General features: G+C 37.2%; 2 protein-coding genes across 12 annotated transcripts in view; both read right to left on the reverse strand.

Annotated features, from left to right (window-relative positions):
• FKTN (fukutin) overlaps positions 1-2630 on the reverse strand; it is a 75398-nt gene extending 72768 nt beyond the window's left edge. Inside the window, exon 1 of one of the 9 annotated variants that reach the window (XM_004462345.5) lies at positions 2569-2630. The gene's annotated coding sequence lies outside the window, so the exon portion shown is untranslated. Of the gene's footprint in view, positions 1-2289 lie in introns of all 9 variants that reach the window. The other 8 variants (XM_004462344.5, XM_004462343.5, XM_058302579.2 and 5 more) reach the window with 8 other exon arrangements.
• Positions 2631-9000: 6370 nt separating this feature from the next.
• Positions 9001-15474, reverse strand: part of FSD1L (fibronectin type III and SPRY domain containing 1 like) — a 73161-nt gene continuing 66687 nt past the window's right edge. For all 3 annotated transcript variants that reach the window (XM_004462341.5, XM_004462340.5, XM_058302581.2), the window contains one exon: positions 9001-15445. In XM_004462341.5, the coding sequence (XP_004462398.1) occupies positions 15323-15445 (123 nt within the window). In that variant the 3' untranslated portion in view covers positions 9001-15322. The remainder of the gene's footprint in view (positions 15446-15474) is intronic.

The following is a 15474-nucleotide window of genomic DNA, read 5'->3' on the forward strand; positions in this document are numbered from 1 at the left end:
TGAAATGTTAATAATAGCTATTTCTGGGTAAGAACAATTTGGAGATAATTTTTGCATTGTCTTTATGTTTTTCTATATTATCCCAATATTTTTTTCCAATGAGCATATATTATTTTCAGAACAACAATAAAGTTATTTCATCTTGGGATAGATGATGGGTAGTGGCAGTGGCTTAATAACCATCACATTTGTTAGATGTGATCTAGGCCCTTGCTATTTAAAACATGGTCCTCAGAGCAGCAACATCAGCATCACATTGGAGCTTACTAGATATACAGAATTTTGGGCCTCACCCCAGATTCAGGATCTGCATTTTAATAAGATCCTCAAGTGATTCACATGTGCATTCAAGTTTGAAAAGCACTGATCTAGCTGCCAAGGCCTTTACATGCATGGACAATGTTAGTCTTAACACTGTATCTCTAGGATCTAGGGGTGCCTGAAACACATAAATATTTGTTGAACAGGCAAATATGTAATATAAACATTACTTCTGGATAGACAATTAGGAAAATGGAGACCATGTCTATTTGAATTATTTATTTGCTGCCATAGTTTTAGAAGTGGGTGCTTACTATTTGCTGTAAAGCTGTTAAATGATTTCAATGACCACTGTCAGCTCCCAAGAACCCACCAAGACTACATGGAATCCACTTTGAAGAGGAGCCCTTACTCCCAGCTCTGAGATTCACGTCTCCTTCAATAATTTCTCTATCTTCCTATCTATGGGCACATCCTATTCTCTTATAACCTCTCCCTCAAAGCAAATCCATTCTCAAGATTTTAAATGACACCTCTAAGAAAAAAATTAATACTTAATTTCCAGTCTATGCACTCTATCTATATGTCCAACTGTATTTTCATCTAAAATTTAACATATTCAAACCTATCCTTCAACTATCCTCTTCACTTTAAGAAAAGAGCTCTCCATCCTCACAGACTCAACTTTCCTTTACACAGGTTTTAGAGAAAAAAGGCCACCTAGTCCAAAGGCATTATTTTTCAGAGGAGAACAGGATTCAGAAGAATTAAGTGACAGCTCAAAAAACTAATTATTGGCAAAACCTTAGCTACAATCTGAATCACCAGACTCCCAATAAGACATTTTTCTATGCTGGAATTCTCACAGAATTCCCTTGTCAACTGCACTGACATGCCTTCTTTAGAAGCCCAGGTTCAAAACACCAATTACATAGATCCAAGAAATGAAGCTCTATGGGTTCTCTCAAGATTTTTCTCATTCCTTTCTTTCCCCCTTACAGAACATACTCCACTTTCTTTCCATTTGGAGTTCCTTCATCATACAATACCATCATTCCCAAATCCTCTACCATCACTAACCAGACTCTAAAATATGAATGCCTATTCCTGCCTTTTATATTTTCATCCCTGGTGCTCAATGGAGATATTTTCTGATGATTAAAATTCTATCCTATCCCCAGAGTTCAGCTCAATCACAGTCTCTTCTCCTGGGCTTCCTTCTGTACCCAACCTAATACATTGCTCTATCACTCACTTTTGATATTTGTTCTCAGGCTGATTTTTATTATTCAGAAACCTATCTTCAAAAGTATTAAAAAGCCTGAGATATCGACTAAGTTCTCTTTTTAGATCGGAGAAAACTGAGGCCCAGAGAAAAGTGATTTGCCCCATGTCACTTGAGAAATTGGTGGAGTGAAATCTGAACCCAGTTCTCCCAACTCCTACCGAAAGCGTTCAACAATCACCCTAAACATACCCAGCCTCCCTTGACATCCCCCCAAAGCTAATGCGAACAAAAGGCTAACACCAAAACTATAGGAAACTTTATTCAGCACGGCTAGCAGTGTTTACCCTATTATTAATTAAAATACACAAAGGGGCTTTCAGTAAATACTCCGCCATACGCGGAGAACCAACGGGGAGCATCAGATGAAAAGAAAAGGATGGTCAATCCCCTCTTTATAATGCTGATTTAGCTGCCCACTGCTCCCAGAACTCCGCCCTCCACAGGACATCCAGATCCTTCACAGTTGGAACCCAGCGTTAGCTCCCACGACATTCCTGGCCTTGCCTTTCCTTCCCCGGGCACCCAATCCTCTCGCCATTACTCTAACATGCATGCAGTGCTGCATAAACATGAAAGGCTCTTTCACACGTCTTATCTTTGCACACATTGGTCCGGTAACCGGAATCTGTTCTCCCAACAGATTCTGGAGCAAATCCAAGACCCCTCTCGTGACCCCATTCAAACGCCACTACCCCACTCCAGCTCCAACAAGCATCTTGCCTGCTGGATGGAGATTTTACCTGCGGACGCTCCCAGGAGGGAGGACCCGCCGAGTGGACGTCTACCACGAGATGCTCGTGAACGGACTCGGTGAGAAGCAACCTGCTCGGGGACCGCTCAGTCTGTGGCCCGCCTCGGTCACCTCCCGCCGCGGGGAGAGCAGGTGCCCAGAATGCCGAGAGATGCCTGGTGAAGGTATCCGGGTCACCAGGAATACCTGGCTGGGGCCACCCGTCCACAATGACTCGGCGCAGTGCCATCCCAAGCCCAGCAATAGATCAGAGTTAGTCGCGCCTCACCTCGCGCAACAGCAGCGGTGACAATCCGCTTTACGGCACGCACAACGGCCGCTGCAAAAGGGGCCGTCAAGCGCGGGGCGGCGGACGCCAGGGTCTAAGTGTCGGGAAGTTCTCACTGTCCTAATCTCGGTTTCTGCCTGTCCCTGACTCTTCACAGACAGGTTTACTGAGTAGTGGACACGTCCTTGCTCTTGGATCTAACTGTTTATCGAAAACCTTTTTCTTCTCTTGGGTAGTAACAGTTACAGCAGCCTACTCGATCTCAGATTTTAGAAAGAAAACTCACCGCGGAGGATGAAATGGAGAGGTTCCAGCTGCGCTTTTTCCCAGAGTGTGAGTTTGCGGGATAAAATACAGGACGCCACGTAAATGTGAATTTCAGGTCAACAATGAATGATTTTTTTTTAAAGTGCATTTTCTATGCAGAGAGGGTTCAGGGTAACTCCCTAAATCCTGGTTTGGGTGCCATCAGTTGAGATGGGGATGGAGTTGGACCAATTTTGGTGGAGGAAATAGCCGCATTAGGTATTACTGATGAGGTTGAGGCACCTGCATGATACCCAAGCTTCAGCGGAGAGTTATACTCCAGGTAAGGGCTGGAAATATAGATACAACTCTGGACCTGGCTTTTTAACTTTTAAGAGTATAATTCGCGGGGTTGAAATGTGAAAGAATTTTGGTACGAATTTTTGAAAACTGTAAAGCACCAAAATTACTGTAATAAGTTCATTCTACAAAAAATTACTGTTATCAACTTATAGTAAAAATGAAAATATCTCCTTATATAACGGAGTTGTTTCTTAAACTTTGTTTTTAAAATTCTATCAATATAGGAAGGAAATGTACAAAATGAAAAGTAAAAGTGTCAAGTTTCTTCCTATCCAGAGATTCACTCCTGTTTCATGTTACTCTGTTCAGAAATTTTCTGTGTGCATACAAACTTATTGTGGAAAAGTCTCTTATCCGATGTGTTCAAAGCCATTAGTTGGTAGGCTTTAATTTTAAAAGTTGGTAACACCAGAGAAGAATTAAAGTTACCAAAGATTAATGGGGCCACTGGACACAAGTGCTACTTGAAGGACCTGAGATGAGAAAATTTGAACATCAAAATGAATGACTGCTATTAATTGAAACACATCAAATATATAAAAATTCTTGAGTTCGTAATGGTTCTTTAAAAATAAAACTCACTGGTCATGACTGAAGGTTTCCAGGACACCTACTCATTGTCCCGAACTGTGATAAAGGGAAAACATCAAGCATTTACGAAGCCTTTCTTGTGTGAACTGTATTTAGAGTAACCAAAATGCTAATTTGAATTCTCGTTAATAAATCAGAATGACAGAACAATCACCATTTTGCAGCTCTTAATGAAACAGTAGAAAGGGTAACAATCACCAGCTGATGCTAAAATTGTTAAGGTAAAAGACGCGGGGAACTTTATAATGGAGGCATCACCTGTACCCACAGATCAATCTTAGTATCATTAAGCATGGGACATCCAGACATTAAGTACATCCTGATGTAATGCAATAGAAAATACACAGTACTGTGAAGGATTGTGCCTAAAAATTTAAAGGGAATTTAATCCAAACTCTAGATCCAATATAGGGTGTAGGGAAGCAAGTTAAAGGACACCATGAGAAAGCAATCAGCTAAATTCAGAACGTGGAATATTCAACAAGACAAATGCTCCAGGTTTTCTAACGAATCAAAGGCATTTGAAAAAGTCTACTACGGGGGAGTAGAGGTAGCTCAAGAGGTTGAGTGCCTGCTTCCCATGTATGAGGTCCCTGGTTCAATCCCTGGTACCTCCTAAAAAACAAAAAGTCGACTACAAAAGACTTAAGAGACAGAACAACCAAATGGAATGCATGAGCCTTATATTAATCCTTATTTGAACAAATCAATCATAAAGACATCTTTGAGGCTATTGAAATTTTAGTATGCAACCAAGCATTAGATGATACTAAGGAATTACAGCTGATTTTGCTAGGAATGTTAATGGAATGTGTGTTTTTTAAAAAGTCAGTAGTGATGCATAATGCAATGATTATTGGTGAAATGAAAAAGCCTTTTAAAAACTAGATGATACAAATGTTTTAACAATTGATAAGTCCAATAAGCATATAGGTGTTCATTTTAGCAGCCTCTCTACTTTTCTGTATTTTTGAAAATTGTCTTAATAAAAAGTAACAAGGGAAAAATATTAGGTTCTTTAGAAGCAAATACTTTTCAAGTACATTTGTTCTGCATAAATCTAAAGTTTAAAAAAAAATAGAGGGGGGCGGCGGACTTGGCCCAGTGGTTAGGGCGTCCGTCTACCACATGGGAGGTCCCTGGTTCAAACCCCGGGCCTCCTTGACCCGTGTGGAGCTGGCCCACGCACAGTGCTGATATGCGCAAGGAGTGCCCTGCCAGGCAGGGGTGTCCCCCGCGTAGGGGAGCCCCACGCACAAGGAGTGCCCCCTGTAAGGAGAGCCACCCAGCGCAAAAAAAAGTGTAGCCTGCCCAGGAATGGCGCCACACACACGGAGAGCTGACAAAACAAGATGGCAACGAAAAGAAACACAGATTCCCATGCCGCTGACAACAGAAGCAGACAAAGACAACGCAGCAAATAGACACAGAGAATAGACAACTGGGGTGGGGGGGTGGTGGGAAGGGGAGAGAAATAAATAAATCTTAAAAAAAAAAAATAGAGAAAGGCAGTGGAAAAAAAAGGATTACACTGGCTCATCTTTTGATTTGTTGATTTGTGTCAAGGTCTTTTTCAGTATGGATCAAGTGATTGGAGTTTGTTTTTCTCTCATAAAGCAGACATAAAGCATTTATACTTTCTAGTTTGTTTCTTAAAATTGGATCAGGAAGTGAAAAAACCTGAATTGAGAGTCCTAGATTTTCTTTTTCAGTCCTCATTTACAGTTATCTTGGACTCAGCTAATTTGTCAGCAACTATTAAAATTTACCACCACCACCCCCCACTGCCCATTGTCTGCTCTCTGTCCATTTGCTTTGTGTTCTGTGTCTGCTTGTATACTCATTGGGCCGCTCTAGGAACCGATCCTGGGACCTTCTGGAGTGAGAGGCGATCATGCCCTTGCTCTGCCTCAGCTCCCTGATCTGCTGCATCTCTTATTCTCTCCTCTGTGTCTCTCTGTTGCATCATCTTACTGTGCCAGCTCTCCACACCAACCAACACTCCACGCGGGCCAGCTTGCTTTCACCAGGACGCCCTGGGTATTGAACCCTGGACCTCCTATATTGTAGACGGGAGCCCAATTTTGCTTGAGCCACATCCACTTCCCTGTCAGCAACTTTTTTTAGCTCTTCACCTATAAAGTTATCCCTACTTTTCTTATAAGAAACTTTTCATACTCACATTTCATTTATTTATATAACTTTTAATTTACAAAATCACGACTGCCATTGACATAAACAGGTTGGGAAAGAAACTAATCACTTGAAGTAAACATCCAACTAGTGGAAGCAGTCATTCTCAAGCATACCAGAAGGCTGGCTCACCCCTAACATTTATGGGGCCTGGACAAGAGTACAAATGGAGGCCAACCTTGACATATTTTAAGTATCTAAACAGTTTAAGAGCTAACCGTTAAATAAAATGCTATGTCCTTCAACCTTAACAGATATTTCTTCTTAGAACAGAAAGCTAGGTTCAAATTGGGAACTCCTCAGAGCCATGTGCTGGGAGTGACGCCTGAAGAGAACTGTGTAAGCTTGTCATACACTCCTCCCATCTCTTTTCACTTCTAGCTTCATTTTGGCCCAGGGGTACTGGCATGCATGCATGCAGGCACCCCAGTCTGCAAATCTGAGCTCCATCCACACTCCCTCCAAACTGCTATTCCTAGAGTAGAGGGGCATGTACACCTGTAATAGTCTTTCTTCAGGGTGGACTTGGGGAAGAGGCCTGTACATGTTCTGGAAGCAAGCTTTGGTCTGGCCAGCCTTGGACCTCTGAAGTCCTGGCTGTTTGATGCATACTCTAGAAGGGGGTAGAGGAATATGATTCCAAATAGGCACAATCCCCTGGCCCTTTGAATTTTTCATTCCATGGGGAGAGGCAGAGTAGAGGTCAGGGCAGGGACCCCTCTTGCCCAAGTCTAAGTGTGCATGCACACACACATCGATGGCATCATACTGTATCTACTATTGCACAACTTGCTTTTTCCATTTCATATACTGAAAGTTTGAAAAGAGGAACCTTCAGAAATGGGACAGTCCATTCTTTCATTGAGAGAATTTATTCCTGGTAGGCCAATTCTTTGCCTTGCTGCCAAAAAAGGGGAAATTTACCTCCAAGGCCATCCAGATTTGCCTCTCCCCAATTAACAATTATGAGGCTTGTATTCTGCCGTCATAAACAATGTTGCAATGAATAATGGCTTATTTCTAAGTACATATGTAAGTGAAATACCTAGAATGGACTTAAGTTTTCAAGGGTATATATTCTTTTTTTTTTTTTTTTAAAGATTTATTTATTTATTTATTTATTTCCCCTCCCCTCCCCCGGTTGTCTGTTTTCTGTGTCTTTTTGCTGCGTCTTGTTTCTTGTTTCTTTGTCCGCTTCTGTTGTCGGCAGCGGCACGGGAAGTGTGGGCGGCGCCATTCCTGGGCAGGCTGCTCCCTCCTTCGCGCTGGGCGGCTCTCCTTATGGGTGCACTCCTTGCGCGTGGGGCTCCTCTACGCGGGGGACACCCTGCGTGGCGCGGCACTCCTTGCGCGCATCAGCACTGCGCATGGGCCAGCTCCACACGGGTCAAGGAGGCCCGGGGCTTGAACCGCGGGCCTCGACGCCCTAACCATTGGGCCAAAGTCCGTTTCCCTCAAGGGTATATATTCTTAAACTATTGATATTGCTAAATTATTCTCGAGAAATGCTGTACCCATTTACACTCCATCTCCTAAATAGGGCAATAGTTTCTCAAGATCTTTGTCATACTCCTCTCCCTATAACTCAAATCTATCCAGTCATTCTTCTCTTGGTGAAAATGATTTTAGTAGCATAAAATCTTGCCTAGTCATGATTAGGTTTTCTTTTTATCTCCTAAATTGGAGATAAAAATTCAAGTTGAAATACAAATTTTAAAAACGCTTGGGTCCTAGTTCTGATTTAGTTACTGTCTAACCAAAATGTAAACCAATATCATGACAAGCTCCAAAGACAGAAACTTATGTTCCTGGTTTATATTGTAGTTTTAAATAAGTTATAGCATGCTTTATCTTCCATCTATAGATGCACTGTCCAGAGCAACAGCTATTAGTAACATGTGGCTTTTTAAATGGAAATGAGTTTAAAAATTCAGTTCTGTAGTCACACTACCCACATTTACACTTGATCTCAGCCAAAAGGCCAAAAAGTGATATATTACTCATACGTGCTCAATAGCTGCCCATGGCTAGTGGCAACCACACTGGATAGAACACATATAGAACATAAAATTCTAATAGCTCTAAAGTATAAACTTTTGGGGAAAAGGGACAGGACTTTTTAATTTTTTCATGCACAACAGCACATATTCAATAAAACTAATAAATTCAAGTAATGAAGCAAAAGAAAGCAGAAAAAAATTTTTAATTTTCAGATGACACATTCCAGGTGCTTTTTACAAAACTTTACTGACTCATAATATATAGAACATACAATCATTTCAAGATACAAGTTATTCTACTCTGAACACCCTATTTTTTTTAACTTAAAAAAAAAACATTTAAAAGGCTTTGTCTTGTTTGTAAGGAAAACGAGGCAATATTAAAATACTTTTTTTTCCCAGCACTGAGTACATCATAAGTAGTTCATTAATGTTCTTCCAAAACTTAAAGATTAAACCTGAGGAATTATAATTTTTTTAAAACCAGAACTGCAAAGCAAAACTAGGACTAAATAATAAACATACCAAATAACTTGTAGATTGAGATAACCTGTAAACCACTAATAAATCCAATCTTAAAGCACAGGTATGTCAGGAGAGATACTAAATGATGTCCTGTTAACAAGGTTTTGAAATTTTTTTTTTTTTTTAGTGACAATGCAATGAAGTTGTCAGCCGTTCAGATCAGGACATTTTACATCATGAATGGATCCAATGGCAACAAATCGCTGGAGCATTTAGTTGTTTGGAAAGACTCATTTAGGCCAAATTCTGTCTTTGCATGTGGCACTGAGCAGTCCTAAATTGAAAGTGCAGATGCAATGAGAAATAGCTTAATTCGTTTATTTATATGCCTATTCTACAATGACAGTAATGTTGTAGGAGAAATTTCACAGCTCTAAAAAGTTTTGATACAGTGAAACAGGCTAGATGAGAATATACAAAAAAGCCACAGGTCATGCACAAACTTAATGAATGTTCAGGGCATTTTGTCTTTTTTCCTTCTTTTTCTTAATTGTTTTACCTAAGCCTTTCACAATTTTTCTTTTTTTTCTTTAAATAGCATTACCAGGGGACACCACTTTTAAGTGCATGGTTTATTAACATAAATGCCATCTAGAAGCATCCGAACACTTAAATCCATTATAAACTAAAAAAATCTTATATAGCACTGTACTGTTTTTGAAGCAATTTCATACTACATTTCATTTTGATCCTCACAACAGCCCTGTACGAGGTAGGCTGAACAAGATACAGTTATTTTAGAGATAAGGCAATGGAGGTCCAAAGAAGACAAATGATTTAAGTAGAGGTCATAAATCTAGTATATGGTAGAGCTAATTTTAAATGAAGCCAAAACTTTTTTATATCATTTTAAAATCCTTAAAAAAACGAGTGGTTTTTCATATAAATTACTCCAAAACTTTAGCTAATATATATTTTATAGCATGAACTAGTTAGAAATTTGATGTTAAAGAGTCTCCCTTAAAAGGTAAATTAGACTCACTGCTTTGGTACCTTAGAAATACTGGAAATTTTTTATGCATTCTCATAGCCCTTAAGCACTCCAAAAAGTTCCAGGACTAATAAAAATGCCTTTTACCACCAAACACTTAAAATTTGACTTAACTTTAAACATGGCCCAAACTTAAACTCCAAGCCAAAGAAAAGACATTCACCTACCTTCCGCCCTCCCTACTGTGAAATCCTCTTCTGCATTTCCAAGAGCCCACTTATATTGAACAGGTACCAGTAAGAGAACATAAACTATTAGTTTAAGCATATTAAACTAATATAGCTCCACTGACTACAAATCCAAAGCCAGTACCTTATTCCTTCAGAAATAATAAATACTGTGTTAGTTTAATAGTTAGAAAGTCTGAGGAATAAACTATGCTGGCTACTTCTGGCATATTAGGCTGGTGCAAAAGGAAATGCGTTTTTGGACCATGAATTTTAAATCATTATACTAGGCTCAAACACATCTTAATTTATCAATCAAAATAAGACTATTACAAGCAACACATTTTTGCCAACAAGACATGAGTTTGCTTATTACAGTAGTGTAAAAATCTATTCTTCAGGATTTGATGAATCTTGGAAAGTATTTTCTGCCTCCTGCTGGCTGTGAAAGCATTTTCCCTGCAAAAAGTTGTAGAGATGCTTGAAGAAGTGGTACCCAGCTGGCGAGGGGTCAGATGAATATGGTGGATGAGCCAAAACTTCATAGCCCAATTCGTTCACCTTGTGAAGCGTTGGTTGTGGTGCTGTCGTGGAGAAGAACTGGACCCTTTCTGTTGACCAATAGCGGCTGCAGGCATTGCAGTTTTCGGTGCATCTCATCAATTTGCTGAGCATACTTCTCAGATGTAATGGTTTCACCAGGATTCAAAAAGCTGTAGTGGATCAGACCAGCAGCAGACCACCAAACAGTGACCATGGCCTTTTTTTGTGCAAGTATGGCTTTGGGAAGTACTTCGGAGCTCCTTCTGTGGTCCAACCACTGAGCGCCAGTTGTATAAAATCCACTTTTTGTCACACGTCGCAATCGGATCAAGAAATGGTTCATTGTTGTTGCATAGAATAAGAGAAAATGACTTTAAAATGACGATTTTTAAAATTTTCGATCATCCCTTGAGGCACCCACTTGTCGAGCTTTTTCACCTTTCCAATTTGCTTCAAATGCTGAATGACCGTAGAATGGTAGATGTTGAGTTCTTCGGCAACTTCTTGTGTAGTTCAAGAGGATTAGCTTCAATGATTGCTCTCAAATGGTTGTTGTCAACTTCCAATGGCCGGCCACTACACTCCTCGTCTTCAAGGCTCTTGTCTCCTTTGCAAAACTGCTTGAACCACCACCGCACTGCTTGTTCATTAGCAGTTCCTGGGCCAAATGCGGTGCTGATGTTGTGAGCTGCTTTACAACCCATTTTGAACTCAAATAAGAAAATCATTCAAATTTGCTTTATGTCTAAAATAATCTCCAAAATCTAAAATAAACATAAAATAAACAGCAAACAGTTTAAGTCATTAGCAAAAAAAGCAAAGAAATGCACATTAAAATGATGTATAACATAACCACATTTATTTAAGAATGTATTCCAGTATCAAACAGCATATGTCAAAATGCAAAACCACAATTACTTTTGCACCAATCTAATATTTATAAGCCAATACTAACCTATATCTGACATGTCTGACAGTAATCTTTTCAATGAAAACAATATATACTAAATGTTCTTCATTTAAAGGCCAACTTACTCAAAATGCTTAGAGTATTTAGGTTAATCAAATATTCCAGGTAAAAAAGTTATCCTGTGTGACTTCAAGATCTCAGATATTTGCAGAATGTTAATACTGTAAGATACAAACCAAATTAAAACCATACTGAACATGAGGTAATCTTTCTGTGATGATTAAGAAAACATCCATGATCTCTTATAATGCTCCAGTGTCAGTTTTATGAAATATATAACTGAAATAACTTTATGGTTGCCTGGGTGCTGAGTTAATTTATACCGACTATATACTCCACTAAAAGAATACTTCCAGTGTAAACATAAACTCAAGGAAAAAATTTTTTCAAATCCATTTTATGTAACAGTATAAAAGTGAACCACATTATATGTAGTTAAAACTATAACAAATTTACCTTTTAAACTTTGATTCAATAAAACATTTTTAAGAGGCAAACTTTGTCACACCACTCAACAGTGAAATTTTATGCACAGTAAATTTCATAAGTTTTAGAAAAATTAAAACCAAAGTAATCAAATTATGACTGCTGTATTGCAGACACTGAATTATTTGTTGTATAAATTAGCCAGTGAGTGAACACTGATCGAATTACATGTTTTTAAAAAATTAAATATATTTGATGATCTGAAAAAAAATCCATAATTTTTTAGCCTGGCATCACATATTTTATAGGAAGCCTACACTGTCATCCTCTACAATTACTACTCTTTGAAATAATCCTATTCCATATATATTGTTTTCTAATTGTTTCCAGAGGAAAAAGCATGTAGAGAAAAACTGATCATTCTAGGTAAGTCTTGAAATAGATGTCTTACCCTAATTAAGAAATTTTAATATAAATATTTACTTTGATTACTTATACCGCCAAGGCTCAGTAACAGAAAAATGAAATTACACCTGATATTGTTCATGCTTTAATTTCATAAATGAGTAAAAGCAAGCCAATATATCTCTTTAGATAACATGGGGAAAAATTACTTTTTGCAGTATAAAGTAGGCCATGTCCAGCTATACAAACAGAAGTTTGCAGTTTGTCAAAATGGTACAGATTCCATTAAAACCCATGTGTTGACAGGCACATCCCTAATATCTTCAATTTGTTTACCTACACCTGGAACACACAAAGGATTGCTGTATATTAACATATGCATTCAGTTATGAAATGCTTGGTATATACATATTTACCAAAAGTTAAAAACTTATGTGACATGGTCAGCTCAAAGAACCAAAATGAATCATTTTTAAAAATCTTCTTCTAAAGTGCTTAAGACAGCTCCTTCATTTCTTTATCCAGTTATTAAAACTCGTTTGAAATTCAGCTGTTAAAAGAGAAATGCAATACTAAATGCATGTTTTTATAAAAGTTTTTTTGCACCTGTGATACATCCATTAGTTAACCTCTCATGTATTTCCTTTATAGAAAACAATCATGTTTGATATGTCAAAATGAGAATAAATAAAGCAACAGAATGTTTGAAAGGGTAGAACAACTTTCCACAATGTATTAAATTCAGCAAAGGAGCTCAGTATTTTTTAATTTAATTCAAAAGTCAATGTGAATGTTATGTATTATCATGAAGTTAATATGAACCCCTTATTTTGAGACTCTAAATAGGCACTACTGTTGATTATTTTCTAGTTTGAAAATAAGGGTGGCAAACTCTCTTTAACTACATAACAACAAACTTAAGCCAAAAAAAATGCACATTCTAGTCTTTAATTTTAGAGACCTTTAAGAAGCATGTAAGAGGAAAACTTTAGATTCTTATTTTGAAGTAATAATATTATAATTTAATATCAAGTATTACATGTGATGAGAACTTGGACTCTGGATTTAATTTATATTTATCACTATAAACCTCTGAGAAATTAAGCCTCCCAAGTGAAATTAATACATTCCAAATGAATATAAGTAAATCCTATATGTAGGGTCTCAAATGATGGCACAAGCACAGGAAAGAAATGTATGTACTCCTCCAGCCCTTTATTAATATTTCCTTTTCTCCTTCCCCCTGTAACAGAAGGTCCTCACCAACGTAACTATGCTTTCTGGTTTAAATATCAACACTACATGGGGATATGGAGAAAGAGCATGCTTAGAGGAAGAAGGCACTGAATTAATCAGAGGATACAATAATAATATATAAGACATAATAGTAAAAAATTTTATAATAGATCCTCTGGCTTTTTCTGTGTCATTTTTATTAAAATACAGTGTGAAGCTGTTCACATAAAGCGCCAACCACTAACTTACTACTTTAAGGTTTGAGTCTATGAAAAGGGATTATAATCTCCTATTTCCTTAGGGCCTGGAATAACCCCTATAAAGGGATCAGAACATAAGAAAACTGCTTTTATTCTCTCTGAGGAACAAAAAACAAAATTATATGTTTTGAGTATCAAAAGAATATCTATTGACATTTTATTCTCTAAACTTGAAAGTCTTTAAAGTTATCAATAAAATAACAAACATTAATGGTGCAGATATGAATGTCTTCTGGGAAAATAATACCCCAATTCAAATAAAATTCCTTATTTAGATTTGTTTTACCTATGAAACAAAACATCTTATCATTAAGCAGTAAATATTGAGAGGAAAAATTACTATTCCACAGGATTTTCTATAGAAAGCAACTCAAATGTCACTTCATGGGAGAAGGGTATTATAGCACAAGATATTTAAAATGAAAATGAAAGTCAACAAGAAAGATGAAAAGTTTTAAAAATTAAGGAAAACACAAATTTACATCTCTTTAAAATGCCCAAGGAATTCCTGAACACTGCAATTACAGTTTTTTAGTTTGGCTCAAATTTGATCCACTTTTAAAGAAAAGATATGTTATTTATTCTCAATAACTACAGGTTTTGCTCATTGTTTAATAAATTTTCCCTAAGTTTGGAAAAGATTATGTCAATTATTGGAAGAATTACCTCCTTTTAAAAAACATAATGAATGTAGCAAAAGGACTGAGAGAAAAATAACCTCTGAATGGTTATGCTTGAAAAACTCAGGTGATAATTCAGTCAGTGATATATTGATTTTTTTCCCAAAACAGTTTTTAAACCATTCCATTCTTATTTAAAAAAAACAACATAAGAAATTACTTCACTAAAGAATACTTATACTCTTCTTTGATAAAAGCTGAATAGTGTAGGTTTTTCTACCCTTCTGTCTAACTTTAATAAACTTCCATTCCTATAAGAAATGTTAAAGAGCAGTATAATTGTAATCAGTTATTACAAAATTCGAATGGAAATTTTACCAAAGATAACTATTAAAGGCAAGATTAAACTAGACAACAAAATCAGAAAATAAAAGGCTTTAAAAAATCTGACCCATCATCCAAAGTGACTGAATGAAAAGTAGCTTAATTAAATATGACAACATGGAAAGAATATCCCTTTATCATTGTGTTAGTGCAAAAGGCACAAAACTGAAATCTGGGTGTTTTTAAATATGATGTCTAGAAACTCTTATCTACTTTTTTGAATTATACCTACAAGAGAAACATTTTGGAAAAGAGAATTGATATACAATCTAGTGATAAAAGATAATTAAGCAAAACATAACACAAGCCATTGTAAGAAAATCCTTCTAGCATCTCCAACCAATGGTCTTGTTTTCTTTTTCTTTTTGGTCTCCATTTTTTAAAACTTTCAAGGATTTCTGAAAACTTGAGAGGACTGTATATTTTAAAGTTTCTGTGTAAGAACTAAATAATAGGTAGTGATGAAACAGAAGTATAGAGGGATAAAAGGCAAGGCTTTAAAATCTTTCTACTACAGGCCCTAGGGTTACCATGTGTAATTGAACATATTGGAAAAGCCAAAGTAATCCAAGAAGCACGAGGAGTTTCTATATAAGAATGAAATACTGCCTTTTCCCCATTTACTCTTCAAAACATCAGTTTCTTGCTTCTATGAAATTGCACTGTGAAGGCTCTTGTGAAGGCTTCATACTGAATGCTTAATGCTAAGAGATTCCAGGCCTTAAAGCAGAAAGTAGCAATGTTGATTTCCACCACTCATAAATTTCTGTGATTACTAATTGCACAGAAAAAGCCTCCCAATCAAAATGGGGCTAAACATATTCTTAGTAGATATTACTGGGTAGCATTGTTCAGACTACTAGCTGAACCAGTTAATCCATTTTCAGTTTTCTGAAGTGTTCTCACAGCACTTGGAACTTGCATCCCAGTATTCAAAGAAAGTCCACCACACCAAACCTAAGAAAAGACAAAACAAAACTTCAGTC

This window comes from Dasypus novemcinctus, chromosome 8, assembly GCF_030445035.2.
Source record: "Dasypus novemcinctus isolate mDasNov1 chromosome 8, mDasNov1.1.hap2, whole genome shotgun sequence".
Classification (NCBI taxonomy): Eukaryota; Metazoa; Chordata; class Mammalia; order Cingulata; family Dasypodidae; genus Dasypus; species Dasypus novemcinctus.